Below are 27,405 nucleotides of genomic sequence, written 5' to 3' on the forward strand. Positions count from 1 at the left end.
ATGCCCAACCGCAGGGCCAGCCGCAATGCCTACTATTTCTTCGTGCAGGAGAAGATTCCCGAACTGCGCCGGCGAGGCCTGCCCGTGGCCCGCGTGGCTGACGCCATCCCCTACTGCTCGGCCGACTGGGCGGTGAGGCTGCGGGCAGTTGGGCTGTGGGGAGGGTGCAGAGGGGGCCAGGCCTGCGGGGCCCCGTCTGTGGAGGGGACGGGATGAAGGGCCCCTTCCCCAGGGTCGGACCAACCGACAGAACCTTCCAGATTCGGGGCGTGGAACGGACGCCTCACGGCACCCCTCTCTGTCCCCCCTCTCTGTCCCCCTCTTCTCCCAAAGCTCCTGAGGGAAGATGAGAAGGAGAAATACTCAGAAATGGCTCGGGAATGGAGAGCAGCCCAGGGAAAGGATTCTGGGCCTTCAGAGAAGCAGGTAAGGCTAGCCCCCTCCTGCCCGCCCATGGGCTCCCCCCGTCAAGGTGGAACCCGAGAACCATCAGGAAGTTTCCAGACGGTACAGAAAGCCCAGGGGATAGGGGGTCGGTGTTTGGGCTTACACTAAAAGGCCTCCCCTAGTCCCTTTCAATCCTTAACGGTTAGACAGCTTTTCAAACACTTGTATGTACTTAGAAGTAGTTGAACTTTATTTTTACATGATTCCCGTTAACTGTACTTTGAATAATTGGAATAACTTGAAGACCTGGGTTAAGATTTGTAGACGCTCTAGGGGAAAAGTTAAGCAAATTCCCATGTGGTGGGGCAGTAAAGTACTAAGTAGAAATCGTTTTCCAGCTTGTTTCTGTTCAGAAAGTACAAGGTAGTTAATGGCATTTTCTCCTGCTTCTCCCTCCTGTTGTTCTTTTCTATTGTACATGCTGAAATTTCATTCTTGAGCTGTTGGTATTGGATGGAAACTCAAAAGTTTGGTGAATTTTTTTTAATAAGGTAGATTTATGTTTTAAGTCAGTGCCTTAAGTCAGGTGGATTTACAATGTTCTGTACTTGTGAATTTTAATCTTTCTTGTCATTATAGTTTCTTATAAAACATTTCTCTTCAACGGGCTGGAGATGGCTCAGTGATTAGGAGCACTGGCTTACTCTTACAGAGGACACAGGTTCGAGGCCCAGCACCCATATGGTGGCTCGCTAACATCTGTAACTCCAGCGCCAGGGGATTCTAATACCCTCCTCTGGCCTCCACTGGTACTGCACACATGTGACAAGTACAGGCAAACATCAGTACACATAACAAAAGAAAAGAAAAATAAGGTTAATATTCTTAGGACCATTTGCTTGAAACACCTTTTCCCAACCCTTTACTCTGGCTTTGTGGGAGCCTAGGCAGTTTGGATGCTCACCTTACTAGACCTGGAAGGAGGTGGGAGGTCCTTGGACTTCCCACAGGGCCGGGAACCCTGACTGCTCTTTGGGCTGACGAGGGAGGGAGACTTGATTGGGGGAGGGGGAGGGAAATGGGAGGCGGTGGCGGGAAAGAGACAGAAATCTTTTTTTTTTAAATATTTATTTATTTATTATGTACACAATATTCTGTCTGTATGCCTGAAGGCCGGAAGAGGGTGCCAGACCTCTTTACAGATGGTTGTGAGCCACCATGTGGTTGCTGGGAATTGAACTCAGGACCTTTGGAAGAGCAGGCAATGCTCTTAACCACTGAGCCATCTCTCCAGCCCAGACAGAAATCTTAAATAAATAAATATAATTGGGAAAAAGAAAAGAAAAATAATGTTAAAGTTTCTCCTCAAAACTAAAGCATACTGTGTGTGTGTGTTGTGACAGTTGGAGGCACAGTGTGTTCTGCTTTTCACTTTTCAGTGAAAACCAGACAGTGTTACTGGGCTTGGGGTTTTGTTTTCTTTGAAAAATCTTGCTTGACACTGGCCTGGCATTTGGTGGTGAGTGACTCAGGGAAATGAGAGATGGCCAATAGTGAACGAATGGCTCTCAGCTGAAGCTGTTTATTGGCCACTCGCCTTCTTATAATGTTTGTAGGCTTGCTGTTGTCTGCCATTGACTGCTGCTGATAAATATATTTGATTTCATTGACCACGAGAGAATGCTGAAGTAGTCCACAACAATTTTGAAGTTACTTTGTTAAATTTAAATATGTGAAGTAAGTATCCAGCAGTAGCTCTGTTTAAAGCATTTGACTGGTAATTCTTTTTCAGAAATTCATATCTACACCACTGAGAAGGCCAGGCATGCTTGTACCAAAACCAAGTGTTTCTCCCCCTGACGTGTCAAATTTGTCCATAAAGAATGATCAAGGTAGAGTATTCCTAAAATATTATGCTTAAATTTGAATGGCATATTGGGCAATCAGAAAGGCCTTCTATGTAGTGGGGGAAGATGGCTCAGTCAATAAAGTATTTGCCGTGTAAACGTGAGGACCGGCTCCCGTATGAAAAGTGAGGTGTGGTGGTGCTGGAGAAGTAGGGAGAGTAGAGTGGCTAGCCTGGGCAAGCCTCAGGTCCCAGCTCAAACAAACATGGACAACTCCCAAAGGATGACCCTAGAGATTGACTGTCTTACTTAAGGACATACCTGTGCATGGCATCCCACCCCAAAAATGTTTATATTTATATTAATTTTGATCTTATATATCAAAATAATTAGCTATAAGGGCTTAAATATTATAGCCCTAATGTTATACAGGATGAACTAATTTGCATTTGTTGAAAAAATATTGAAAAGTTTTTTGTAACAAAGTCTCTGTTGGCTTCTACCACTTCGTACATTATTAAACACAATTCTTAGACATATTTGTAGCTCCCACACTTAGGTTATAGAGGTAGACAGGAAGAATAAGGCCTTTGACCTATTATACAGCCTGGTAAGAGAGGAGATTTTATTTGAACAACAAGAATGAAAGTTTATGGATTGATGGGTATGCTAACCAACCTGATTTAATCACCCCACAATTCATAAATCTATTGAAACCCTATGGTAACCCATAAAGATATGCTAGTATCATTTGCCAATTAAAGATAAAGACTTTTTGGCCAGGTGTGGTGGCACACACCTCTACTCCCAGCACTGGGAAGACAGAGACAGGAGGATCTCTGTGAGTTGCAAGCCAGCCTGGTTCACAGAGAGAGTTCCAGGGCTACACAGAAAAACCCTGTCTCACAAAAAGGGCAGGGGATGGGGTTGACAGGCACGAAGCAAGGATGAATTATAGCACTACCCTAGAAGAGAACATAGCCAGTAAAGAGCCTTTGCTGTTTCTTCTGGCTGTTTTTGCCGTGTTCTGCCTTTGTTTAGCACAAGCTTTTAACACTGGTCTTCAATGGACAGTACTGGCCCCTCATAGTTCTCTCGTATTATAGGTGGTCTTCTGTATATTAGCAGAGTACAAAAGCAGAGAACTAAATCATCCATAGCTAATTTTATTTCACTTGTTCTGCTGGACTTTATTTCCCAAACTTTTCTAATTGTTGCATATATGCCACAACTTTTACTATGCCATTGCTGAAATTCAGTGTTGCTCTATAGCTGAGTTATGTAGAGGCAAGACTGAATCATTTTGTTGCTTTATAGAAAAGATGGTTACTACTTCAATTCTTGATGACTGTAAATTTTTTACTTGGTATTATTGAGTTTTATAATTCACTAAGTAATACAGGAACACATACCTGTACAAAAAGTGGTTTTAACAGTCTTGGGTTTTGTTTTTCAGCTCTCCTTGGAGGCGTTTTTTATTTTCTGAACATTTTTAGCCATGGTGAACTACCACCTCACTGTGAGCAGCGCTTCCTCCCTTGTGAAATTGGCTGTGTTAAATACTCCCTCCAGGAAGGTATTATAGCAGACTTCCACAGCTTTATCCATCCAGGTAAGGTCCTAAAAGTGTGTGATGGTTTTAAACTGGCTTCATTTATTAGTAATCGTTTTCTTAAAAGTTGAAGTACAGTGGAGTTCTTAAAATGTGTGTAGACATAACACCTAAGTGTCAGACTATTAGGGATCAGGTGCTGATGCGGCTGGCTGACTGAACTCAGAGCTCAGAGTCTCAGAGATGCACACCTGTTACACTTGCCCAGGCCTTACATCGTGGGGTCTTCTGTTTTATGCCTTGTTCTTTTCTTTCACTATCCCATCCATCACCTTAGTAGTCTTTAGTTTGAAGCGGATACTGCATTGTAACCTTGTGAAAACCTTTTTCTGAGCTAGTTAGATCATTTGTAAAGTGTCTGTAGAAACTATTAAAACATAGTTTTAATATGGAGGTAACCTAGCTCTCTAAACATCCTTAGTCATCTCCTTTCCACTATTCTATCCCCCACTAAAAACAAAAGAATAGCCCAGGGGAGATTCAAGCCTGTGATCCCAGCAATCATTCAGGAAGAAAGATGAGGCAAGAAGATTAGGCTGCATTGATACCCTGTCTCAAAAAACAAATGAGACACAGATAGTTACAAAGATGCTGGATCTCTTCAGTTCCCAAGAGGACAGAGAGCAGTTAAGGGAACCACCGTATCTTGGAAGTCAAAAGGGAAAATGTGTCAAGATAGCAAAAAGCTTTAAAATTAATTTAGATGTCCTTTTTTCTCAGAGGACAGCAAAGCTGATTATCTTATGCTTGTGGACATTGCTGCTTAGGACAAGTCATATAGCTTTTACATTTTGTTGGTGTGTGGATTATGAAATACTGAAAAGATAAAAATTTGAGATTTTTCTTCATTCTGAAAAATGTATGTATGCCTGCAGTATAACAGGCTTTACCATCCTCAAATACCTTCATGGACCCCTAGCTAGAAGTCATTTTGCATGAATTTTCTTTCTCTAGTATAATTTCCCTGGAAGGAACAGTTTGCTGTGCAAAGTAGTTTAGAAAATACATAGAGATTATTTTAGTTATCATACCTTTGATTTAAACAGTAACAACCAAGACAGCAGCAAACAACATAAAAATAAAAGGACACTATGAAGTTATAATGGTGTTTTAACATAATAAAGATTACCCACATTGAAACTTGGTCATCACATGAAGTATTACCATAACACAGGTAAGAAAATTTTCAGAATTCTGCTTCTCAGTGAAACACTTTGTATTGCAGGTGAGATTCCACGAGGATTTCGATTCCATTGCCAGGCTGCAAGTAAGTATAAAGGAACTGGGATAAAGGGACTGAGGGTGTGCAGCCTTGTTAAAACTCCTTCTTATAACATAGAAAATGTAAGATGTGGGGAATGGTAGGTGGAATGGTATTTAAACCTTAAACCTACACGTGTGCACTCCTTCTCTCGGGGGCTGAACTGGGGCCTCACACGTGCTAGCCAACCCCTCTGCCATAGAGCTGCATCTCCAGCCCAAACTTTAAAACTTTACTGACTCACATGTATGTATGAACTCCTTTCATTCTAAGAAAGTACGGAAACTGTTGCTACATATCCTTGGAGTTCCAAGGTCAGTTGTTGGTATAGGGGCCAGGCTCTTAGGAAAATCATGGGAAGTTTCAGATTCTCTAAACTTAGACTCATTTGTGAGCAATAACTATTTTAAAACTTTCTTTTAGAATTCATTCTTCAAAAAGAATAGAGTTCAGAGTAGAACAGTTTTGAGTTTAGGTGTGAGGAAATCAGGCTTTTAAGTGTTTCGTAACCAGAAAGCTTGACTATGACTAAATTTATCTAAGATTAGAGCTAAGTTCTTACTAGAAAGAGCTTTCAGCAGTTTCCCATTTGATTAAGAAAAAACATGTTTTATATTAAATTATGTTAGTTTTATGTTGAATTAATATTAATTCAGTATATTGTTTAAGGAGCCATTTAATTCCTGCATGTACCGTTTAACTTAAAAATGTGGTCAACCAGCCCATTAGAAGTATTAGAAACAGAAGTGTTTGTCAGGCCTGCTGTAACAGGCATATTGTAACTTTTATAATGCTAGCTGTGTGTGGGTGCATCATGCACCTGTGCAGGTCAAAGGACAGCTCTGGGGAGCCAGGTTGAGGCACAGCCCTCTTGTTTCTGCCACTGTGAAGCAGGCTAGCTGGGTCATGAGCTTCTGGCAGATGCTGTTGCCTCTATCTCCATCTCAAGGTAGGTAAGCCCACCACCACATCCAGGTGTTTTTGTTTGTTTGTTTGTTTTTTTAATGTGGATTTTAAGATTTGAACTCAGGCTTCAGGATTACAAGACAAATATTTTTACCTGTTGAGCTGTCTTTGGCCCTATAATGCTGTTTTTACTGCATATATTTTGTACTTTCCCTTCTTATGATTGAATTTATGTGCCTTGGTTTAAAAAAAAAAAGAAAAGAAAAAAGTATGGATCTGTTATTTTTCCTGGAAACAACAGGAAAGAGATTTTTCTTTTTTTAGTTATGCTTCCTTACATATTTTAAAATATGAAAAGAAGCTTATACAGAAAACACTTCATGATCTCCATCACAAGTTACATTATTTAAGGGCACTGTGCTACTAAGTAGATGGTAGTTAAAACAAATGGAGGAGCTGGAGAGGTGGCTCACACTTAGGAGCACTCTGTGCTCTTCTAAAGGACAGGAGTTGAGTTTTAAGCACCTACATCAGGCAGCTCATAGCTGTCTAATTCAGGGGATCCTTTGCCTCTTCTGGCTTCTACAGGCGCCTACACTCAACACTCACAGGCATACATACATAGACATAAATAAAAATAAGATAAATCTTTCTTTAAAATCCAGAAATGAAACCAGGTACAGTAGCTCATGCTTCTAATTCTAGAGCTTGGAAGACTCAAGACACCCGCAGTTTGAGGCTAGCATGGGCTACAGAGTCCATTGCCAGTCTATGCCACAGGGCAAGACTGTCTCAAAACTCAGCAAACAAAAATCCCAAGCACAAATTTTATGAAACCTAATTTCTAATTTAATTTTCATGTTTGTACTTGAAAACCTAATTTTGGTTTATCATCTGAATGAACACATTGCCTTCCTGCTGTGTGTCACTGATTGTTGAGAGTGTCACCGGCTTGCCATGTCCTTGCCACCTCAATCCAGATAAAAACTTTAAATATTCTTTTGCATATTTCTGCAGTATTTTCACATTAAAGTAACACAAAGCATCTTTCCTTTTTAAAGACTGTTTCTATCTCATATATCTTTTTGGTTTTTCGAGACAGGGTTTCTCTGTGGTTTTGGAGCCTGTCCTGGAACTAGCTCTTGTAGACCAGGCTGGTCTCGAACTCGCAGATCTGCCTGCCTCTGCCTCCCAAGTGCTGTGATTAAAGGCGTGTGCCACCACCGCCCGGCCTATCTCATATATCTTACTAATGGCCAGAAACAGTTTCTTTTTTCTCATGCTGAGGATCAAATCTAGGCAGTCCTTGTTCAGCTAGGCAGAGGCCCTCCTGATGTGCTGCATCCACAGCTGGGAATGGTTTCTTAATTTATTATTCTAGCTAATTGAAGCGGGATAGTATTTCTTACTCAGACAAACTTAAAATGTTTGGAGCTTGCCAATTTAAGCATGTCTTAAGTTGCCAATTAAATAACCCCGGGAAATCTGCCAATTAAATAAGTGATGGTTAGAGTGACAGCTGTGTTGACATAGTACCTAAAAATGCCTGTGCTAATGCAAGCGCACTGTTTGGGAGAGGACCGTGGAGCACAGAATAGTATACCAAGCCAGATTTATGTGTTGATAAATACATCCACATAGATTTCTCAGAGCTATCATAGATGGCTCAGTGGGTAAAAGTGCTTCACAGTAAAGAATTCAGGATTGAAAGACATTTTAGTGTGGAGTCCAGTGACAGCTCCTTCCCCACTTAGGTTCCTCACAAAGAGGTGCTTCAGCTTCTGTGTGAGCTTGGGACTAAGAGGTCTTGACTTTCCTCCCTCACTTCAACTTCTGTTCATTTCACTGTTTAATGTGTTTTCTTGAGAGAAGTTCTGCTTTAAAAGAAGCAAAGCTTTGAATCCTGATTTGCAGCTTTCTATATGAAAGGTCCTTTGGCTTTTCAAATGCATTAAATACAAAGAATGTACCACTGACTTATAGTGTAGAATATTAATGAGCAGCAGTGTGCTCACCAGTCAGCTGACAACAGCTCAGTCCCCAGCACCACTGGCAGTCTCTCCTCTCTCCCCCTGGTCCTTTGCAAGAGAAGTGTTCTGAATTCTGTTAGTCATTATCTTTTCTGAATAATTTTACTGCGTGTGTGTGTGTGTGTGTGTGTGTATGTATGTGTGTATATTCACTTAAATATGTTTTGTTTTTATAGATATGTACCTATATTTTAAGTACATTATCTTTTACTCATTTTTCTACTTGATATTCTTACATTGTGTGTTTATTATATTACATATCTGTTTATTGCTCCATTGTGTGAAAGTGGCTTTTCTCAGCCTTAGCCTTGCATTGTTCACTCTATATGAGGTCTCTCTTAAGTCTCAGTACTAGGTGCTGAGCCCTAGGTCTTGTGCATGCTAAGTAAGCACTCTACCACTGAGCTACGTCTCTAGCTCTTTAATAAGCACACGTGTTGGGTTCTAGTTTAGCAAGTCAGCCAATTTTTTTTATCAACTATGAATCTTTGTGTCTTAATACACTACTTAAAGGTTTAGTCTCCTATTTTCTTCTAAAATTTGTAAAGTTTCTTTTTTTGTATCTGATGCTTATTCCACCTGGAATTGACTTGTGTATACTATGAGGTGGCAATTTCACAGTTTTCTCCTGCAGACAACCAGTATCTTGGCATTGTTATTGAATAACCTGCTTTCCCCCAATATGTAGTGCCTTTTAGGTCAGACCATACCTCTACTTGTTTTCTGTTATTGGTCTACTAGCATTGGGGGAGGGGGCCTTATCTATCATATTCTTGATTAAGCATAATGGTTTGAAAATCTTTAGATAGCTCCCCTGATCTTGTTCTGTAATATCATAGCTATTTCTGACCCCTATTTTTCATCCACAATTTAGAATCAGTTTTTCATGACCACCTGTAAATATTTAGGTCCTTTTAAAGAAATAGCCTTCATAATGTTGCTTTTCCATCTGTGAACATGAACAGCTTATTTCTTCAGGTCCCTACTTTCCAATTTTATTTTATTTGAGATGGGGTCTCACCTTGGCTGACCTACAATTCCCTACATAGAACAGGTTATCGTCCTATTTGCAGCAGTCCTCGTTTTTCTGCGTCCTGAGTGCCTACATCACCATGAGGCTTTTTGTTGTCTTGTTAGTGCTGTGTTTTGAATGGCATCTTCTGGTTGTTTACTTGGCTTTGTGTTGTATGAAGGCTAGGATCTCTAGTTTCCAGTTTTCACCAACAGGTTCTTTGCTATAGTTTCCTCTTTCCTGACTGTCCTTATTTTTTTTGCTGTACGTACTTTATCAGAGTGAAAAACTTCCTTCTGTTTCCAACTTGATTATGGATTACAATTAAATATTTTAATAAGGATGCTCTTTCAAAATCTCCAATGTTTTATTTGTATGGTGATTTACCAAAATTAAACTGGTTTTGCCCTTTAGAGCAAACCCAACATAGTAACCATACGCCTCTTAATTGTTGAGTTTGACTTGCTCGTGATTGTCTTAGAGTCTGTGCATTTTATGTTGCTGTTGACATTGTCTCATTTGGTTGTCAAGGTTATTTTGCTGTAATGGAAGATGAGGGAAAATGGATTGGGGGATATATTTTTATTACTTTTAAATTTGGTTTCTGGGTGTGTGGAAAGTATAAAATAAGTTTCTTTGAACAGAAGAGGCCTAGTTATTTTACAGACTTGTATTACAGTTAGTTATCTTTGTTGGTCTGTTTTCATAGTCCCTTGGTTATCATGTTTGCCAGATATACCCATCCTGTGCACTGTGTGTGAGTGAGTGATCATATTATTATCCCAAGATGTTTATGTTGTATCTGGCAGAAAACTAGAGTGAGGGGGCATCTAAGATTACCTTAGTGCATGAACAGGAATTGAGGTAATTTAAATTATGCTTCAGATTTTACAAGGACCAATCCATCTTTTTAATGAAAAGAGAGAGAGTAGACAGATTACCACCAAAGAATTTTACATAGAATTTGTAGCATAAGCAGTGGAAATCAGAAAATAATAGATTTTATTAATATTTTTATATAGGGTCTCTTGTAACCGAGTATGGCCTCAGACTCTATGTAGAGATAACCTTGAGTTCTGGTCTTCTGCCCCAGCCTCCCAAGTGCTATGACTATAGATATGCACCACCATGTTTAACATTTTATTTATGTATTAGTGGGAGAAAATATCTTAAATTTTTATTGAATCTGCTAAAAGTTCTGTCTGGTGTCTGAGTCTTTAAATCTTTCCTTCCTCAACTCACCAATGTTTATTCCCTTCCAAGATCCCAGGCTCCTAATTCCCCATTCAATTGCTCTGTAGTACTTTGAAGTAGACATTCCACTTGCTGAGCTTTTCCTCTGTAGTTGTGCAAAGCTGAACTTCATCTTTCTTTATAGTTTTGCAATTTTATATTTATCTATCAAATTTAAATAATTTGATAGGAATTTTGTTCAAACATAGTTTTTTTCGTTTAAAATCAGTGCCTAGTAACTTCTACACCAAAGACACTTTCTATGAGCTTCATTTTGGTTCTCCTTCTTGCCTCTGTTTACCTGCTTTTACACAGTGTGTGAAAAGAAGGAATTTCAGAGTGACTTCATCAGAAAGGAATTACTTGCTTTTTGAGGCACTTATAGTGGGCTTAGGAATTGTGATCATAGATTCTGAAAGCACTTTGCTAAACCATTAGCAGTTTCTAGAACTGACAATGACCTAAAACTAGCCTTACAGTTTCCCAACTCCCTACTCCTTTATCAGTAAGTTTTAACTGCGGTACGTTTGTACTGCTCAAATCTTTAAGGATACCTGTATTATTTTGTGGGAGGGCTCATCTGAATTTACTTGGCCTTTTTTTTCTTGGAGGTGTGGGGTTCTTCATCATCTTGTCTTTTAAAAAATGATTGTTATTTTTAATGTGTATTTTTAATGTGTTGAGGCCATATGTAGGGAACTGGGTCCTCTGGAACTGGAGTTACAAATGGTTGTTAGCCACTGTGTAGATGAGATTAGAGCCTGGGTCCTCTGGAAAAGCAACCAGTGCTTCTAATCACATCTCTTCAGCCCATATTCCTTTTTTAAAAGCAGTCATTGACCAGCAATATTGTTCAGGTATTTGTTGCTAACCCTGAATACTTGAGTATAATCCTGGAACCCACATGGTAAGGAATTAACTCCTGTAGGTTGCTCTCTGGACTCCACATGCTTACACACACACACACACACACACACACACACACACAATGTAAATTTTTTTTAAATGAAAACGGGCTAGAGCAATTTGATCACTGGTTATAAAGTGATTGCTGCACAAGTGTGGGGCCAAGAGCTTAGACACCCAGAACCTACCTAAATGCCTAGTGCCTATAATTCCAGCCTTAGGCAGAGACAGCAGATCCCCAGAGACTAGTCATATTAGCAAGCACTGAGTTTGATTGAATGACCCTGCCACAGTGAATAAGGTTGAAGAGATCAAGGATGATTCCTGATAACACTCTCAGGCCTCCTTATTCACACACACCCCATTCAGGCAGGCAGGCAAACACACACACACGCACGCACGCACGCACACGAAAAAGAGAAAAATCAGTACTACTATGAAGCCCTCCAGCCTTATTTAACAAAACATTTTTGAAAGGCACCATGGGAACAATGCACTATAAACTTGGTCATTAAGAAACTTGGGTTCAATAATGACTTCACTGTTCATTAACTATTTCTGGGAGTCTCTGTAGTCTCCTCTTAATTTATGTATGTGTTTCCCACCTCCATAAGATTCTTGGTTCAAGTATGTAAAGTACCTAATGAGAACCAGGCTTGATAGAAACACTCATGGGTAAAGTACCCACTGCTCTCTTCCTGAATTCCTATTCCCACCCTGATAATACTTGTCTTGCTCAGTAGCTGAACTTCTGCCTCTTTATTTCCCTCAGGTGATTCTAGTCACAAGATTCCTATTTCAAACTTTGAATTCGGGCATGACCAAGCAACTGTGTTACAAAACCTTTATAAATTTATTCATCCAAACCCAGGGAATTGGCCACCTATTTACTGCAAGGTAATATCCAATAAGATGTTTTTAAGATGCCCATTTAGACACCAGAAGAATTGAAAAGGCACGAAAAAAATTTCAGTTTTGTGTAAACAGACTGCTTTTGTTTCCTGGCCATTGGTTAATAAAGAAGCTGCTTTGGCCTATGGCAGGGCAGAGTATAGGTAGGTGGGAAAACTAAACTAAATGCAGGAAGAAAGAAGGTGAGTCAACAGGCACCATGTAGAGAAAGATGCCAGTAAGCTGCAGCCTCCTGGCAATTACAGATTAATAGAAATGGGTTAATTTAAGATGTAAGAGTTAGCTAGGAATATACACACCTAAACTGTTGGCCAAACAGTGTTGTAATTAATATAGTTTCTGTGTGATTTTTCTGGTCTGGATGGCTGGGAAACAAATTACAGTCTTCATTTACAGTTTTGTGTTAGTTACATGTTTTAAAAACATGCTCATTCTGAATTTATTTGTGTGTAATTAGTATGGCCTTTAAATCACTAATTTTGGAGGCAACAAAAGCTGAGTATAGTGTTTTTTTTTAATTCCTCCTGAAATACCTACAATATCTTTTTAGCCTAACAGATGGATACTCATTCCCTTAACCCTTGTTTTGTGATGTTTAGAAAAGACATTTTTATCTAAATTTTCCAGAATAATAGTGAAGAATTGGGTCCTAAACTTACTGCATATTATAAATACTACCATGAACAGATCACATGTTCTGAACATTGACTTCATCATTGGTCCACTCTAATTGTCACTTGCTTTTCATTAACTGTATTAAAATATATATATTTGTGTGTGTATACATACACATATATATGTATGTATGTATAGCCAGTTAATTATAGCAGTAATTTTTCTAATGTATGCTATTTTTATATAATTTTCAATTAGTGTCTGTCTTTTCTACACACACCCAAGTTTGAAAGGACAGTGTTAATGAAAATAATTCTAAAAAGGAGAAAATAAAAGTAATGATTTTCCTTCTGCAGTCTGATGATAGAGCCAGAGTCAACTGGTGTTTGAAGCGTATGGAGCGGGCATCAGGTGAGTAGAGCCTCAATCGTGCAGAAAGTATAGTCTGTGCTTCGGTTTGATGTGCGTGTTCTGTGTGCCCAAATTCACTAATCATGTTTTCCTGTTTGCTAATGGAAGAAAGCAGGCAAGAACTAGAACTTCTCACTGTAGAGGACCTTGTAGTGGGAATCTACCAGCAAAAATTCCTCAAGGAACCCTCTAAGACCTGGGTTAGAAGCCTCCTAGATGTGGCCATGTGGGACTATTCTAGCAACACAAGGTATTGATAATGATTTTGTAATTCACTGATGGTGTTTTGTTTTGTTTGTTTTTTAAAACTACATTCTGAGAAAGTAGGCTTGGACTAGGTTTTGGGTTTGTGACTTTTGGGTTTTGTTTTGCCTTTTGTGAATCACTTTTCAGTTAAACCTTGTAAACTTAGAAAAATAGTTTTGTTTTGTGGTTTTTCAAGACAAGGTTTCTCTGTAGCTTTGGAGCGTGTCCTGGAAATAACTCTTGTAGACCAGACTGGCCTCAAACTCACAGAGATCCGCCTGCCTCTGTTTCTGAGTGCTGGGATTAAAGGCGTGCTCCACCACTGCCTGGTAAAAAATAGTTTCCCATGTATGAGTGTTTACCTTTGTGCACACCACTCCAGGTGATCCTGGAGTTCAGATGACGGTTTCAAATCCTGTGTTGCCTGGAATCAAACCCAGGACCTCTGCAGTGTTCTTCATCACTGAGCCAGCTCCAGCCTGGGGAAACTTATTTTTAGATACTGTTTTTAATATTTGTATTTTTAGCATACAGTAATTGATAGAATCATTGCTGCTTTATACTAAAAGCAAAAAAAAAAAAAAAACCCAAAAACCAAAAAACAAACCTTGCCACATAAACTGACTGTTCTTTACCAGTTAGAATTTCTCTACTGGTAAAGGAATGTTTTGATTTATTTATAGACTTTTTATTAAATTGCTTTCATATGTATATAATTTATACAAAGTGGTATGTAAATGAATTAAATTGGCAAAACTGTTCATTTGAAATAATCCTAGATTTACTAAAAAATTAAGAGATTAATAAAATAAGCATAATACTCTTTTGGCTTCCTTAATTGTTAACATATTAACACATTTTCATAATTTGTTTCTAAATACATACACACTTTTTCTAAACCACTTGAGAGTAAATTGAAATACCTTTCTTCTTTGTGTCTAGGTACAGCAATACCAAAGTAAGAATATTGCCATTAGCACACAGAACTGTTACCTAAACTGAAGTTCATAGGCTGCCAGTTCTTTCCTGATGCCTTTTCTAGATCAAACAGTATCTACAGTCCAGTCCTGGATCACATTTTGTTGGTCATGCATATGCATTAGTGTTGTTGCTTGGACTTACCTGAAACTCATGACCCTTCTGCTTCAGGCTCCCAAGTGCTGGTATTACAGGCGTGTGCCACCACTCTGGGGGTCCATAGTCTCTTACAATCTTTATTCTTTAAAGAGTAAAGTCCAATTAATTTATAAAATGTTTCTCAGTTTGAGTTGGTTTTTATTTCCTGTTGACTAGGCTAAGGTTACACATTTTAGGAGGAATACCAAAAATTAAAAAAATTCTACGTCTTCTCGTATGTCACACTTGGAAGCACTTGGAAGTCAGTTTGTCCCATTCCTGATATTGAGAACTTGGTCTCTTGTCTGTTAGAGTCACCTTTGAACAGTTACAATTGTGCACCTCCCTCATAATGGGTTGACATGTGCTCAGCACTAGAGGGTGCTACCTAAATAACATAAGGCCCTGGGTTCAGTCTCCAAAAAAGTAATGTATTTTTGCAGAGAAATGTAATTCCTTGAATGTCAAGTGCAAATTCTGGCGTGCAGTGATGATTTGGTTGGAGTAGCTTCTAAGCTTGTTAAGATAGTGAATTTCCTTAATTATTCCTTCAGTATTTATTAGTTAGAAGTCTATAATAAAGTGATTTTCTCCTACACAATTTCTATGAATTCTAACTTTATTCAGTGAATTAAGTGCTCTTTGCTTTCTGGTACATTCTAGGTTCATCTTCTATTGCTCTACTCCACCCTTGGATTAGCAGTTTCTCCAATTAGGCCTTGTTCCTTTCAAAGGCAGAGGGTGCTGAGTGAGAACCTGTTCAGTCTGTGTCTCACTGTTTGAGTTTTGGGATGCACTAAATGAAGTTTCAGTGTTGGTGGAACCTTGACAGTTGAGGACTCCTTTCTATTTGACTATAATCTGATGATAGTCACAGTCATTTTCTCAAAAGTGACTTGAGTTAGTTCAGTCTTTTTGCTTGTTTATATTCCATGTTGGTTCCCCTCCACTTTGTTGGTAATTAGCCTTTGGATGTATAAAGCACTAGCATTGTTCAGCAGTGTATATTCAAAAGTGTCACTCACTTCATTGAAACCCTGTAAGAGCTTAAAAATTAGCTTGGAGAGAACTGAATCTTTATGTCGAGTTGTGTCCAAGGACAGAGGTGGTTTTTCTGTTGTTCAGATGAACACTGTCTTTGTGATATTTTTGTTTTTCACACGGGTTTGTAGATTTATTATTGGTGTATTGTTGAGGGGAAGTTCCTTAGGAAACTTTGTTCTATGAAAACTGGTTGCTTCATAATTCTAATGGAGTAAATTTGGTGATTCATTTTTTTGGGGAAAACTACACATGGTAAAATAGATTTTTAAATGTTTTTAGATGTCTGTAAGGAAGGTAGCCTCAAAAAATGTTTCTAAAGTTTTATTGTTTTGTTATATTCTGTAGATTATGAAATGTCATTTTGAACAAGTACTGTTTAATTAATTCTCTGACAAATTAAAATGCTTTTAAATGAGCAGATGGAAAGGCCTTCCTGGATTTAGTGAATTATGGATGTTTCTTTTAGTGAATATAGATTTGCATTAAGACCAACAGTGTTGATTGCTTTATCAAAAACTACATAGAAGTTATTTATGTATAGGGTATTTTTGATAACTTAATATATAACCAATTTTATGACCTGTCCTGTGAGCACATGAGAATTTCTGTACCCTTTGTTTTGCATTATAAGATTTGACTCTGTCCAGATCTACACTGATTGTTAGCTAGTTGGTTTTCTGTTGCTATAGTCAATGCCCAAGATAATCAGCCTATAAAGAGAAAGGGATGATTTTGATTTTGGAGCCTGTGGCTGTGTTCAGACAGTGCCTTGCAGTGGGGAGTGTATGTGGTAAAGCAAACTGCCTCACCTCATTACTGGGAAGGTAATAAAGAGGAGGGAGGGGACTGGTATTTTGCAGTTGTCTTCATGGACACACACTAGCCTCAACTACATGAGGGGCTCCCACTCCCACCCACTCCTTTTTAAGATAAGGTCTCACTGCATAAACCAGACTGTTCTGGAACCTACTATGTCAATCAGACTGGCCTCAAACTTAAGAGATCTGCCTGCCTCTGCCTCCTGAGTGCTGGAATAAAAGATGTGCACCACCACACCCTATACCTGTTTCTTACATAAATTTCTGTCACCTCCCAATAACACTAAGCAGGAACAATCTGCACCTTGAGCTCATTCTGCCTCACACTTGTGAGTGTTGAGAGTAGAGACCTCGCCATGTCTGCAGACTTCCAGTTAATTCTTTGTCCTCTTGATATCTCGACTATTGAGAGTAGAGTTTTACTGTATTTTCATACCTCCTTATACACTCTGTGAAGCTGGTTAGTCTTTTATTTCATGTCTGTACATTAAGAAGTTTGGTGAAGGCCGGGCGGTGGTGGCGCACGCCTTTAATCCCAGCACTCGGGAGGCAGAGGCAGGCGGATCTCTGTGAGTTCGAGACCAGCCTGGACTACAAGAGCTAGTTCCAGGACAGGCTCCAAAACCACAGAGAAACCTGGCGCACGCCTTTAATCCCAGCACTCGGGAGGCAGAGGCAGGCGGATCTCTGTGAGTTCGAGACCAGCCTGGTCTACAGAGCTAGTTCCAGGACAGGTTCCAAAGCCACAGAGAAACACTGTCTCAAAACCCCCCCCCCCCAAAAAAAAAAGAAGAAGTTTGGTGAATCTTTGTGTATAATAGGTTGAAGGGAGACTTAAAAGGTATTTCCTGTTCTGTTTTTTGGGTTTTGCATTGTTAAATTTTCACAGTCACTTTGTGTCTGTGAATTTCTGGAGAATTCAACTCCATCGTGTTGTGTAATCCTTTTACAAAGCTTGTAATTTGCCTAGCTTTAGCAATGTAGTTTTTTTAGCCTAGAGATTTTACTACTTTGCCATCCTTTATGTTGGTAGCTCCTCTCAGTTTGTTGTTTAAGGGCCACTTCTGTGGTGTCTGGTAAACCATTTCAGTATGCAGAAATTGACTTCTGTTTCTAGAGCTTTTTCACAGGTTATAATTTTTCTTCCACTCTAAATTTTGTTAAAGAAATCTATGATATATGCTGCTATCTTATCTTACACTTTATTTTCTCTTTTTACTCTTGAATTATTTGCCAGTTTTTTGGCTTTTTTAGTTTCTTTTTCATAACGAATCTGTATTTCTTTGGGCAGTTCATAATCTGTTTAGATTCTTAACTGTTTTTGATTTCTGAGTCTAGTCAACTCTTTCTCATTTTAAAAATTGTTTGGTTCTGAATTTTTCTTATCCCAACCATGTTTCCATTTTCTTACACACTTGTGTGAGAACATTTAATTCCATGTGGAATGTTATGTTAGAATTCCCTAAGATTTTTTTGGAAGTCACAGGTGCTTTCTTAGTTTATGTTCCAATAGCTTTCTGTGAATGAGGCCTCTGTTTCCCTTGTCTCTTGGACAGCAGTTTTTGACTTACATGTGAGTTCAGTTCAAGAGCTCCCTCTTCTGTCAGTGCAGCAACCGAAAAAGCTAGTGACTTGGGTGGAAGGAAGGTGACTGATTTTCTGTTTTTGTTTGGTCCAATGGGATCCTAACTTTATTTCTTTGGCTCCTCCTCACCATTATCCAGTGCAACAGTTCTCAGCCTGTGGTTGAGATCTCTTTGGGGGTTGACCGTCCCTTTCACAGGGGTCACATACCAGATATCATGCACAGCAGATATTTACATTACAGTTCATGGCAGTAGCAATAATTACAGTTATGAAGTAGCATAGTGGGTGATTTTGTGTGTCAATTTGACCAAACTTGAGTCATCAACTGAGGAAGCACCTCCTTGACATCTGGCTGTAAGGCATTTTCTCATTTAGTGCTGTCTGGGAAGAACCTAGCCCATGGTGGGTGGTGCCATCCCTTGGCTGGTGGTCCCAGTTCTATAAGAAGGTGGGCTGAGCAAGCCGTGGGAAGCAAGCCAGTAAGCAGTTCTCCTCCAGTCTCTTCATCAACTGCCTGTGGGATCCTGCCCAGTTTGAGTTCCCATCCTGACTTCCTTCAGTGATGAACAGCAGTGCTGACTTATAAGCCAGATAGACTCTTTCCTTCCCAACTTGAGTTTTGGCCATAGTATTTAGTTGCAGCAGTAGAAACCGTAACTAAGATAAACAGCAATTAAAATAATTTTATGGTTGGAGTTTCCACAACATGAAGAACTGTATTAAAGGGTTGCAGCATTGGGAGGTTGAGAACCACTGATCTGGTATCTAAAGAGCTCTTCTACTTCTAATCTTCCCCAACATAAAGGTGCTTTCTTATAGACAAGCGCTTTGCTCTCCAAGTCTCTGCTTCAGTGTTTATATGGAGTGGGGATGGTTTACGTTTAGTCTTAGGCACTCTTGTGTCCTTCTTCTTCCATTCCTCCACAGCTGACATGAAGGCTTAGGGTGAGAGACTGAACATTTTCTCCATTTGAAATACAAAGCTTTCTGTTTACTCTAGAGTTTTTAATATTCTGTCCTTCGTAAAATCTTGTCTACTTTTTGTTGTCATCATTATTGTTGATCTGTGAAGTGTGTGAGGGATGTGTTAGGATATTTAGACTCAATACAATTACTTTGGTTACTGACCAAAGAATTTGTAAAACTTTATGTTCAGAAGTATTTGGTGCCTGTATTTATATTTAGTATTATCCCCTGTGCCATTGGCAATGTTGTTAAAGTAGCACTTTGTTTTAAAAAGATCCCCAGTGTTGTCTGGAATTTTCTTCCAAGTAACTGACCTTTGGTGCACATTTCTGTTTTGGCCTTTTCTTTACCTTACTAAAATATCAATAAAATGTAGCAAAACACACACACACACACACACACACACACACACACTGTAATTGTTTCCGTACACCTCAATGGCAACTGTAGACTATGTTTGTATGACATGGATTTTAAACAGAAGAAATGCAGCATTAAGTCGGGTAAGCACAGTGCAGCAAGACTGGACAGCTTTACTGTCGGGCATCTGTGAGGCTGTGCCACAGAGCTGGCTCAGAGAGACTGACGGACATGCTGCTGCAGCCAGCATCAGAGAGACTGATGGACATGGTGCTGCAGCCAGCATCAGAGAGACTGATGGACATGCTGCTGCAGCCAGCATCAGAGAGACTGATGGACATGCTGCTGCAGCCAGCATAGTAAAGTGTTTGGACCAATTGCCCTCTGCCTTTCACTGAGCACTTAATATATAGTGAGAATGTAAGGGAATTTGAAATTTGAGTTTAAGAAACTATAGAAACTAATTAGAAATTGTGACCCAGATATAGTAGTACACATCTCTAATCCCAGCACTCAGAGTCAGAGACAGGAGGATTATTACAAGTACAAGGCTATCCTGATCTGCATAGGTAGTACCAGGCCAGCCAGGACCCTGCCAAAACAAAAACAAAATTTATTGCACGTATTTTCCTATGCCCTGCAGGCACTTAATGCTGAAGTCAAATAGCAAAATAATGTTCCCCTGCCTTTATGCAGCTAACATAGGGAAGATACATGCAACAACTAATTAAGAAAATTGACATTTTAACTTATAATAAGTGAGCCAGGTGGTGGTGGCGCACGCCTTTAATTCCGGCACTCGAGAGGCAGAGGCAGGCGGATCTCTGTGAGTTCGAGGCCAGCCTGGTCTACAGAGCTAGTTCCAGGACAGGAACCGAAAGCTACAGAGAAACCCTGTCTCGGAAATCCAAAAAAAAAAAAGAAAAAAGAAAGAAAGAAAGTAACTTATAATAAGTGCTTTTAAGTCAATCAAGAAGTGTGTGGACTTCCTAGATATGGATGGAGGGGGGAGGTCCTAGGTCTTACCACAGGGCAGAAAACCCTGACTGCTCTTTGGACTGGAGAGGGATGGGGAAAGGAGTGGGGGGAGGGGGAGAAGGGTGGGGGGAGGGGGCGTAGGGTGGGAGGAGGGGGAGGGAAATGGGAGGCTGGGAGGAGGTGGAAACTTGTTTTTTTTTTCTCCTTTTCTCAATTAAAAAAAAATCAATAAAGTCACAGAAAGAAGAATAAAAAATAAAAAAAAGAAGTGTGTGGAAGGGGAGACTACAAAATGAATGGTCCAGGAGAATATTTAAATTATAATATGAAAGCTAAGAACTGAAGCAGAAGAAAGATAAAAAATGAAGAGCCTTGTTAGAAATAGGATTCTACTAACTAGGAAAGAAAATAGATTAGGTTTCTTAAAGGTCTCTGAGGTTCTTTTTACAGATGTATTGAAAGGAGATAAGGAAGGAGGTTTGGAGCCTATGATTATTAAATGAGCTGGCAATAATTTATTTGGGACTAGGGTGGTGACAGACAGAGAGGAATAGGTTTAAGACTGGTAAAAAGCAGTAGGACCTTGCTTAAGGACTAGAGCTGGGGAGAGAATTGAAACAGAATAACAGTGTATGATTGGTTAGATGGGGTGAAGGAATCACATTTAGAATATTCTGAGAGACTGGTGAAGTGTCTGATGAACTTGTGTGTAGATGAGATCATTACCGAAGCTGAGCAAGAAGAGGACCTAATGCAGAACCCTTAGAAATAGGCTTTGCCATTATCATAAAGCTTGAGCAGAGGCTGTGGCTGTGCAGATGTCAGCACTTCAGCTACAGTTGCTATGTGACACAAATGATAGTCATTGCCAGTGCTCATGGTGAAGACTGGAAAGTGAGAAGAAAGCCATGCTGAGTGCAGTAACTTCACAGACCACCATGAGCTACTCACTTCCTGGGTTAGAACTTCTTGTTCTCTTGTCTAGCTCATTCTTTGGGAATGTAAATTGTCTTTCTGTGGCCTTTTTCATGTTGTAGGTTTTCTTCAAATGTTTGATTCTCCTTGGTTATGTTATATTTAGAAATGAGGCTTCAAAACCAAATACCTGGTCCATCTTATCTATCAGCTAATCAGGCTTTGCTGCAGGGAAAACTGACAAAAGAGCATAGCAGAATCCTAAATTCAAGAGCAGTCAGCTTACTCCCTTATGTGGAGTTGGAGAACTGACAGCTCTTTGAACAGAAATTCAGTCTCATAACCTGCATCTGCCCTTCTACAGTTTACTGTTTATAAGTGTATAGATGGTGTGGGTACGGATGTGCCTGTGTATAGAGATGAGAGGACAGTGGGATCCAGGGATTGAGCTCAGGTCATCAAGTGTATGTGGTAAATGCTTCCACCCATGTCTGAGTCCAGCACAAAGGTAGTGACTTCTTAAGTCACTGTTCTTCATTTCTTTCTACAGTTTTATTAAAGTATCTTCTATAGAGAAGCCTGTTTGTATTTTCTCCTTGTGTACTCTAGTTAATTGACTGATTTTTTTCAAAAGACTTTGGGGACAAGGAATAAAAATACATATGTATTTAACTCACCATCTGAACTAAAACCTTGGCAATAGTAGTATTAAGAGGTGAGGTGATACTGTGATACCACTTTAGGGTTCTTTCTTTGTCCAATTAAATGAGCTTTTTATACTTAACAAAAAAAAACGAGCAAATTTTGTATAAAAAAACAGGCACTAGAGCGTGTTCTCTGGAAGTGCAATTTGCACTCTTAACCACTGAAGCATTTCTTACACTCTTTGTGTATTCTAGGTCTGACCTGTAGTGGAAAGCATGTATCTGGGTAGGTCCTCTTGACTTGAATTCTAGACAAGGAACAAAACTAATAACCAAAACTAAACTTGATACTTCCATGTGGTTATCTACAAATGTAGTTTAGTTCCTCAGTCCTCAAATTCGAGCTTTATGAATCGTATATTCATATTATCTTTGAAAATACAGGGGGAGTTTTAGATTGATGTTAGATCAGTTAACTGTCACTTGGCACAAATAACTTTTTATAGTTACTGAATAGCATTTTTGTGGTTTTAAATGAAGATTCTTGGTAAGCTTTATTGATAGCAGTTCTGTCTGGATCTTAGTAGATGTTACTTAGTGGGAAAGCATGTTTGTATTGACTCTCATGAAAGTGTGTTCCTGTGTTTGTAACTCTGGGTTAAATCATTAACTTTGGTCATTTCCTTTTCAACTTTTTCTCTTGTCTCCAAACACCACATTCTCAGTGGTGCCTTGCTGGTCACTCCATCTGAACTGTTGGCTTCTGCTTCACAATGTTGTCACTGCTGTTTAAAGTTTTTCATTAAGCATGCCTGTATGTGTTTTTAGTCCACCTTCCCCACTAGAAAGTAAGTGTTGTGAGATGATTTCATTCAGTAATGTGTCCTTCGTGCCTAGCAAAATGTGTGCAGTTCATGCTTAGTGACTGAGTATATGTTAACATTAGTTACTACTAATGTTCATGCTTAGTGACTGAATATATGTTAACATTAGTTACTACTGTACTTTAAGTGCAGTTATCTCACTTTAAAATTTAATTGTATGGTTATGTGTGGTTTGCATATTAAGAATTTTCACTGGAGAAATTTTTACCTACAGCTCTATTTTAAAATCTATTAAATTAATCTTTGGGGGCCAGCAAGATCACTGAGTGTGTAAAAATGCTTGCCCGTCAGCGTTTGATCCTGGAAACCCACATGGCAAAGGAAAGAGCCAACCCTGCAAGTTTTCCTCTTACTGCCAGTTAAGCACACACACAAATACACAATAAATAAGAGTAAAAAGTGTAAGAAATTTTGAATAATGGTATCAGTTTTTATTAAATAATCTCAGCTAGTTGAATTGAAAATCTGGCATTCAAAAACCCCTAATGCAGTTAATTTAGTTTAGCTACTTCAGTTAGTGCTGTGTTTTTCCTCATACTGGGTGTAGCACCAGACACTTATCATAAGCTCCACCTCAACCATTTGTTAGTACATTAAACTCCTTTTTCTTGTACAGGTGCAAGTGGCATGAAGAAAATGATATTCTCTTCTGTGCTTTAGCTGTTTGCAAGAAAATGGCGTAAGTTTGAGGAGGAGTCCCCTCGATGCTTTGCTGCGCTCCTCAGCTGGGGGCGGGTGTGTGTGTGTGTGTGTGAGAATGTCTGTCTGCTCACCTTTCTTACTGAAGCCCAATGAAAATAAATGTGGAGATTTTTCTTTGTTACTTTTTACTGTTCTGTTTCACTACTTACCAAACAATTTGTGGGAATCTTCAGAAGCATTTGCTGAAGTTTTTCCTTCTTGGGCCTCTTAAAGAGAGACAATTTTCTGCTAGCATTAAGAATGTCACTTACTTGAATGGTGCCCTAAAACTGTAAACCAGTTCTTCTTGTTTTGTAATGGAAGCACCCACAGCCCTGTTCTAGTTTGCTTTCTGGTGGTGTGACAAGCAGCATGACCAGAAACAACTTAAGGGGGGAAAGGATTTATTTGACTTACCCTTCTAGGTCACAGCACCCATCATTGAGGGATGTCAGGGCAAGAACTCAAGCAGGAAACATGAACCATGGAGGAATGCTACTTGTTGGCTCACCCTAGGCTCATGTTTAACTGGGTTTCTTATGCAGCCTAGGATTGGTGCTGACAGCGGTAGCCTGGCCCTCTGGGTTGGTTAACAACAAAGACAATGCCCACAGACCTGTCTGAACTAGACAATTCCTCAACCTAGGTTTTCTTCTCAGGTTGACTCCAGGCTGTGTCAAGTTGGCAGCTGAAGCCAACTAAGTCAAGCGCCAAGTCTCTGAGCGCTCTGTGCAAATGCTACTTAGTTTTGAGGAGTCACTGTTCATGGCTGTGGCTTAATTTCTGTTTCTGCCTTCTTTCCTTAAACATTGGAAAATCCTACTGATCCTTATCCTCACTTCCATCCCTTGTAGCAAACTTGAAAATTTATCTGCTGATCATGAGATTGTGTCCCAGTAATAACGTTCATGGTTTGAATGCTGTCTGTTCCCATCTCTGAATCTTTAGATTTTCCTCAAAGTTAGAATAATACCTCTGAGATGTTTCCTTTGTTCAGAAACTTAACTGAATACTTTTAGTGTGAAGTGGATGGAGTTGCTCTAGTGAGATCCGTCTTCTTTTTTACAGGTACTGCATCAGTAATTCTCTCGCCACTCTGTTTGGAATCCAGCTCACTGGAGCTCATGTGCCACTCCAAGACTATGAGGCCAGCAACAGTGTGACGCCCAAAATGGTCGTACTGGATGCGGGGCGTTACCAGGTAAGGAAACCTCTGTTATTAGCAGACTCTTGGATATACGTAACCTCTTTGAGGGAAAAATCTGTTTTTCTTGTTTCTAGTTTGATTCTAAGCACAGTTTCTCTGTTGGCATTTTCAAGTGAAGATCTATTTTCCTCTGTCATTTGAAGATAGTGTCTTTGATTGTTTTTAGCTTCTAGACTTCTTCAGACCTTCTTCCTAAAATTCCTAAGTTTCGAAGCTCATGCTGTCTGTGCTACAGTACCTGGCAACCTGACTGGGGAACCAGTGGGCACTTTAGTTGGGGCTCCTCATTAGAGTGGTACTTAACCAAGGGACTAGTTTTCTAATATTTTTATTTTCACTTTTCCCACTATGTAATCCTTCTAGCACCCAGTTCTCCGTTTCTTTACTTATTCTCCTCCCCTGCCCCATACCACTAAGTCCCCACTCCTATGATTGTATCCCATCCAGTGCTATTGCTTCCAGTCGAAACTTCAGGTAGCCTCTTCTGACTCCCAACCATCTTCCTCTAGCAACTAAGTACCAGCAATTCTTTGACCTCTGCTGTGACCTGTAATTCACTTACAGCTCTGCTGTCTCATGCTCCTTTATAGGAGCTACTGCACTGAAGTGTGTATAAAGTTGTGGCCTCTTGTTCATATTTTCTTTTTACCACTTCCATCCCCACCTTTACTGCCTTCCATTCCAACCTAGGAATTTTAGTCTGTCTTTTCTACTACTTTATCTAAACTCCATTAATCCTCTTGTCTGCATCATACTTGGTTGACAGACTAATCCTAATTAAATGTAACTCTTCACTTCCACTCCTTCTATTCGTGAATTGAAATGAATCTAGAATGAAACTACAATGCTGCCAGGTATGGAAGCAAATAGCTCTAATCCCAGCCTTTCTAGAGGCTAGAGAAAGAATTTCACAAGTTCAGGGTCAGCGTGGGCTGCATAGCACGTTTGAGGCCAGCATAGGCAGGTGAGACTATTTGGTCTTAAACTTAAATAATGGAGGGCTGTCCTTGCCTGATATATACAAGTCCCCAAGTTTAGTCAACACAAACACACGCACACACACACGCCTACATGCAGGAAACTTCTATAGCACCATAATGACTAATCTTAACTAAATACCTTTTATGATCAGCTTCATCAATTCATTGTCTTGTCTGCAGTCATCATTTCTCTCATCTAATTAATTTCTCATGTATTATCTTTTCAATTTCTTTCTCCTTTTCTCCCACCTTTGCTGTTGCCAATACTGATGCTGCTGCTTCTCCAGGAAAGCAGAATCAATCACAGATTTTTTACACACACCTACCACTTCAGCTATCTGCTTATACACTAGTCTCTGCTTTTTCTCTGATATTAGTAAGTATTCTCTGTTCCTATCTAAAACTTATGTATAGATCTGTTCTTTCACTAACTAAAGACACAGCTGCAGTGATTCTAGTTTTTTGACTCTTTAGGGCTCCCTCTATTCTGAGTCATCTTTTGCATTTCTGTGTGTCTGTGTGTAGACATGTCTGTCTACATGTGACATAGTGTACACGTGGTTGTCAGAGAACTTACAGGAGTTGTTTATCTCCTACCATTTGAGTTCCAGGGATCAAACTCGGGTCATCAAGATTGGAACAAGCACCTTTTCCCATTTTGCCAGCCCTGTTATCACTCTTACCAAAATAAACATACCACAATCTAATGTGTTGTAAAACAACAAACAAGCAAATTCTTAAGCCTGTGACCCTAAGGTCTCTGCAGTCACCTGTCTCCTCCTTTACTGAACACCAAACTAAACACTGGGAAAATACATATGGTAGTTTGCCTTTTTTAATGTGGAGTTAAAGTAGGCCATTTAATAATTAATAATAAACATATTTCCTGTCATTTTCCTGTTCCTTTACAGAAGCTAAGAGTTGAGAGTCCAGGATTCTGTCATTTCAACTCTTACAAACAGGAACAAAGGTCAAACACATCCACTGGTGAGTACTTTCAGCTTTATAAGATTGGGGTTACACCATACAAAGATCCCTGGGTGTCCCTGGGTGGGCATGAGGAGCATTTTGTGTGGAATTAGTTGTTAAAATGATATGAATTTGTTTTTTGTCCCTAGTGGAATGTAATATTCCTCAGACTTTTGTGCAGGACATTTCTGTGAAACCCTGTTTTTCTTACAGCAACTACAGTTTCATAGTTTTGATGTTATAGATACATGATGTGTTTTAGGAGATGAGAAATTCCAAAAGCTAGTTACATGGAATTTCATTTGATACCTAAAGAACTTCAGTTGGGGTCTCTTGCCCTAAAACAAAAGGAAACCTTTTTCTTGACCTACTTGACTTCTACTCATGATTTTTTACATTATAACTTACTGAGAGTCCTACTGTGGGATGAAGTGACCTGAAATGCCTCTTTAAATCAAACGTAAAGTTTCTGTGCCTGTTTAATTATCTTTGCAACACTCTAGGTTGTTACCCATCTGGGGTGAAAATTTCTGGCCCCAACAGCAGTGTTCGAGGAAGAGGGATCACCCGCCTGCTAGGGAGCATCTCCAGCTCCTCCAACATCCACAGATTCTCCAACTGTGAAACTTCACTCTCTACTTACATGTCCCAAAAAGATGGGTACAAATCTTTCTCTTCCTTTTCTTAATGATGGTACTTTTTGCAATTTCTGGAAAAATAACAAGCCTAACTTCCTTTCTGACTACAGTCATATTAAACAAACAGATCACATCAATAGTAAATGTCACTCCTCTAAAAACGACTTAATTTGTAAGGAAACTATTTTATAGATTAAAAACAATTGTGGTTGGAGAAGAATTTTGGCGTTCTTGCTTGTC

General features: G+C 39.5%; 1 protein-coding gene across 2 annotated transcripts; it reads left to right on the plus strand.

The window, feature by feature from the left end:
- Positions 1-27,309, plus strand: Mael (maelstrom spermatogenic transposon silencer). Of its 2 annotated transcripts, XM_041663071.1 has the most exons (12): positions 1-132; positions 334-426; positions 2,180-2,279; positions 3,691-3,846; positions 5,072-5,113; positions 11,967-12,091; positions 13,078-13,132; positions 13,241-13,382; positions 23,307-23,369; positions 24,440-24,572; positions 26,470-26,545; positions 27,031-27,309. In XM_041663071.1, the coding sequence occupies exons 1-12, from the start codon at positions 1-3 to the stop codon at positions 27,213-27,215; spliced, it is 1,302 nt and encodes a 433-aa protein (XP_041519005.1). In that variant the 3' UTR covers positions 27,216-27,309. The 2 variants fall into 2 exon arrangements, with proteins under 2 accessions (XP_041519005.1, XP_041519006.1); XM_041663072.1 differs by lacking the exon at positions 334-426.
- The last annotated feature ends 96 nt before the right edge of the window (positions 27,310-27,405 follow it).

Source organism: Microtus oregoni, unplaced genomic scaffold (assembly GCF_018167655.1).
Source record: "Microtus oregoni isolate MIOR12 unplaced genomic scaffold, Mior012 000013F_ref0000133, whole genome shotgun sequence".
Taxonomy (NCBI): domain Eukaryota; kingdom Metazoa; phylum Chordata; class Mammalia; order Rodentia; family Cricetidae; genus Microtus; species Microtus oregoni.

Excerpts from the sequence above, each read along its gene's own strand:
- Mael (XM_041663071.1), top strand. The coding sequence starts at position 1 with ATGCCCAACCGCAGGGCCAGCCGCAATGCCTACTATTTCTTCGTGCAG. Across the intron at positions 133-333 it reads ACTGCTCGGCCGACTGGGCG|CTCCTGAGGGAAGATGAGAA; the intron begins GTGAGGCTGCGG and ends CTTCTCCCAAAG. Across the intron at positions 427-2,179 it reads CTGGGCCTTCAGAGAAGCAG|AAATTCATATCTACACCACT; the intron begins GTAAGGCTAGCC and ends ATTCTTTTTCAG.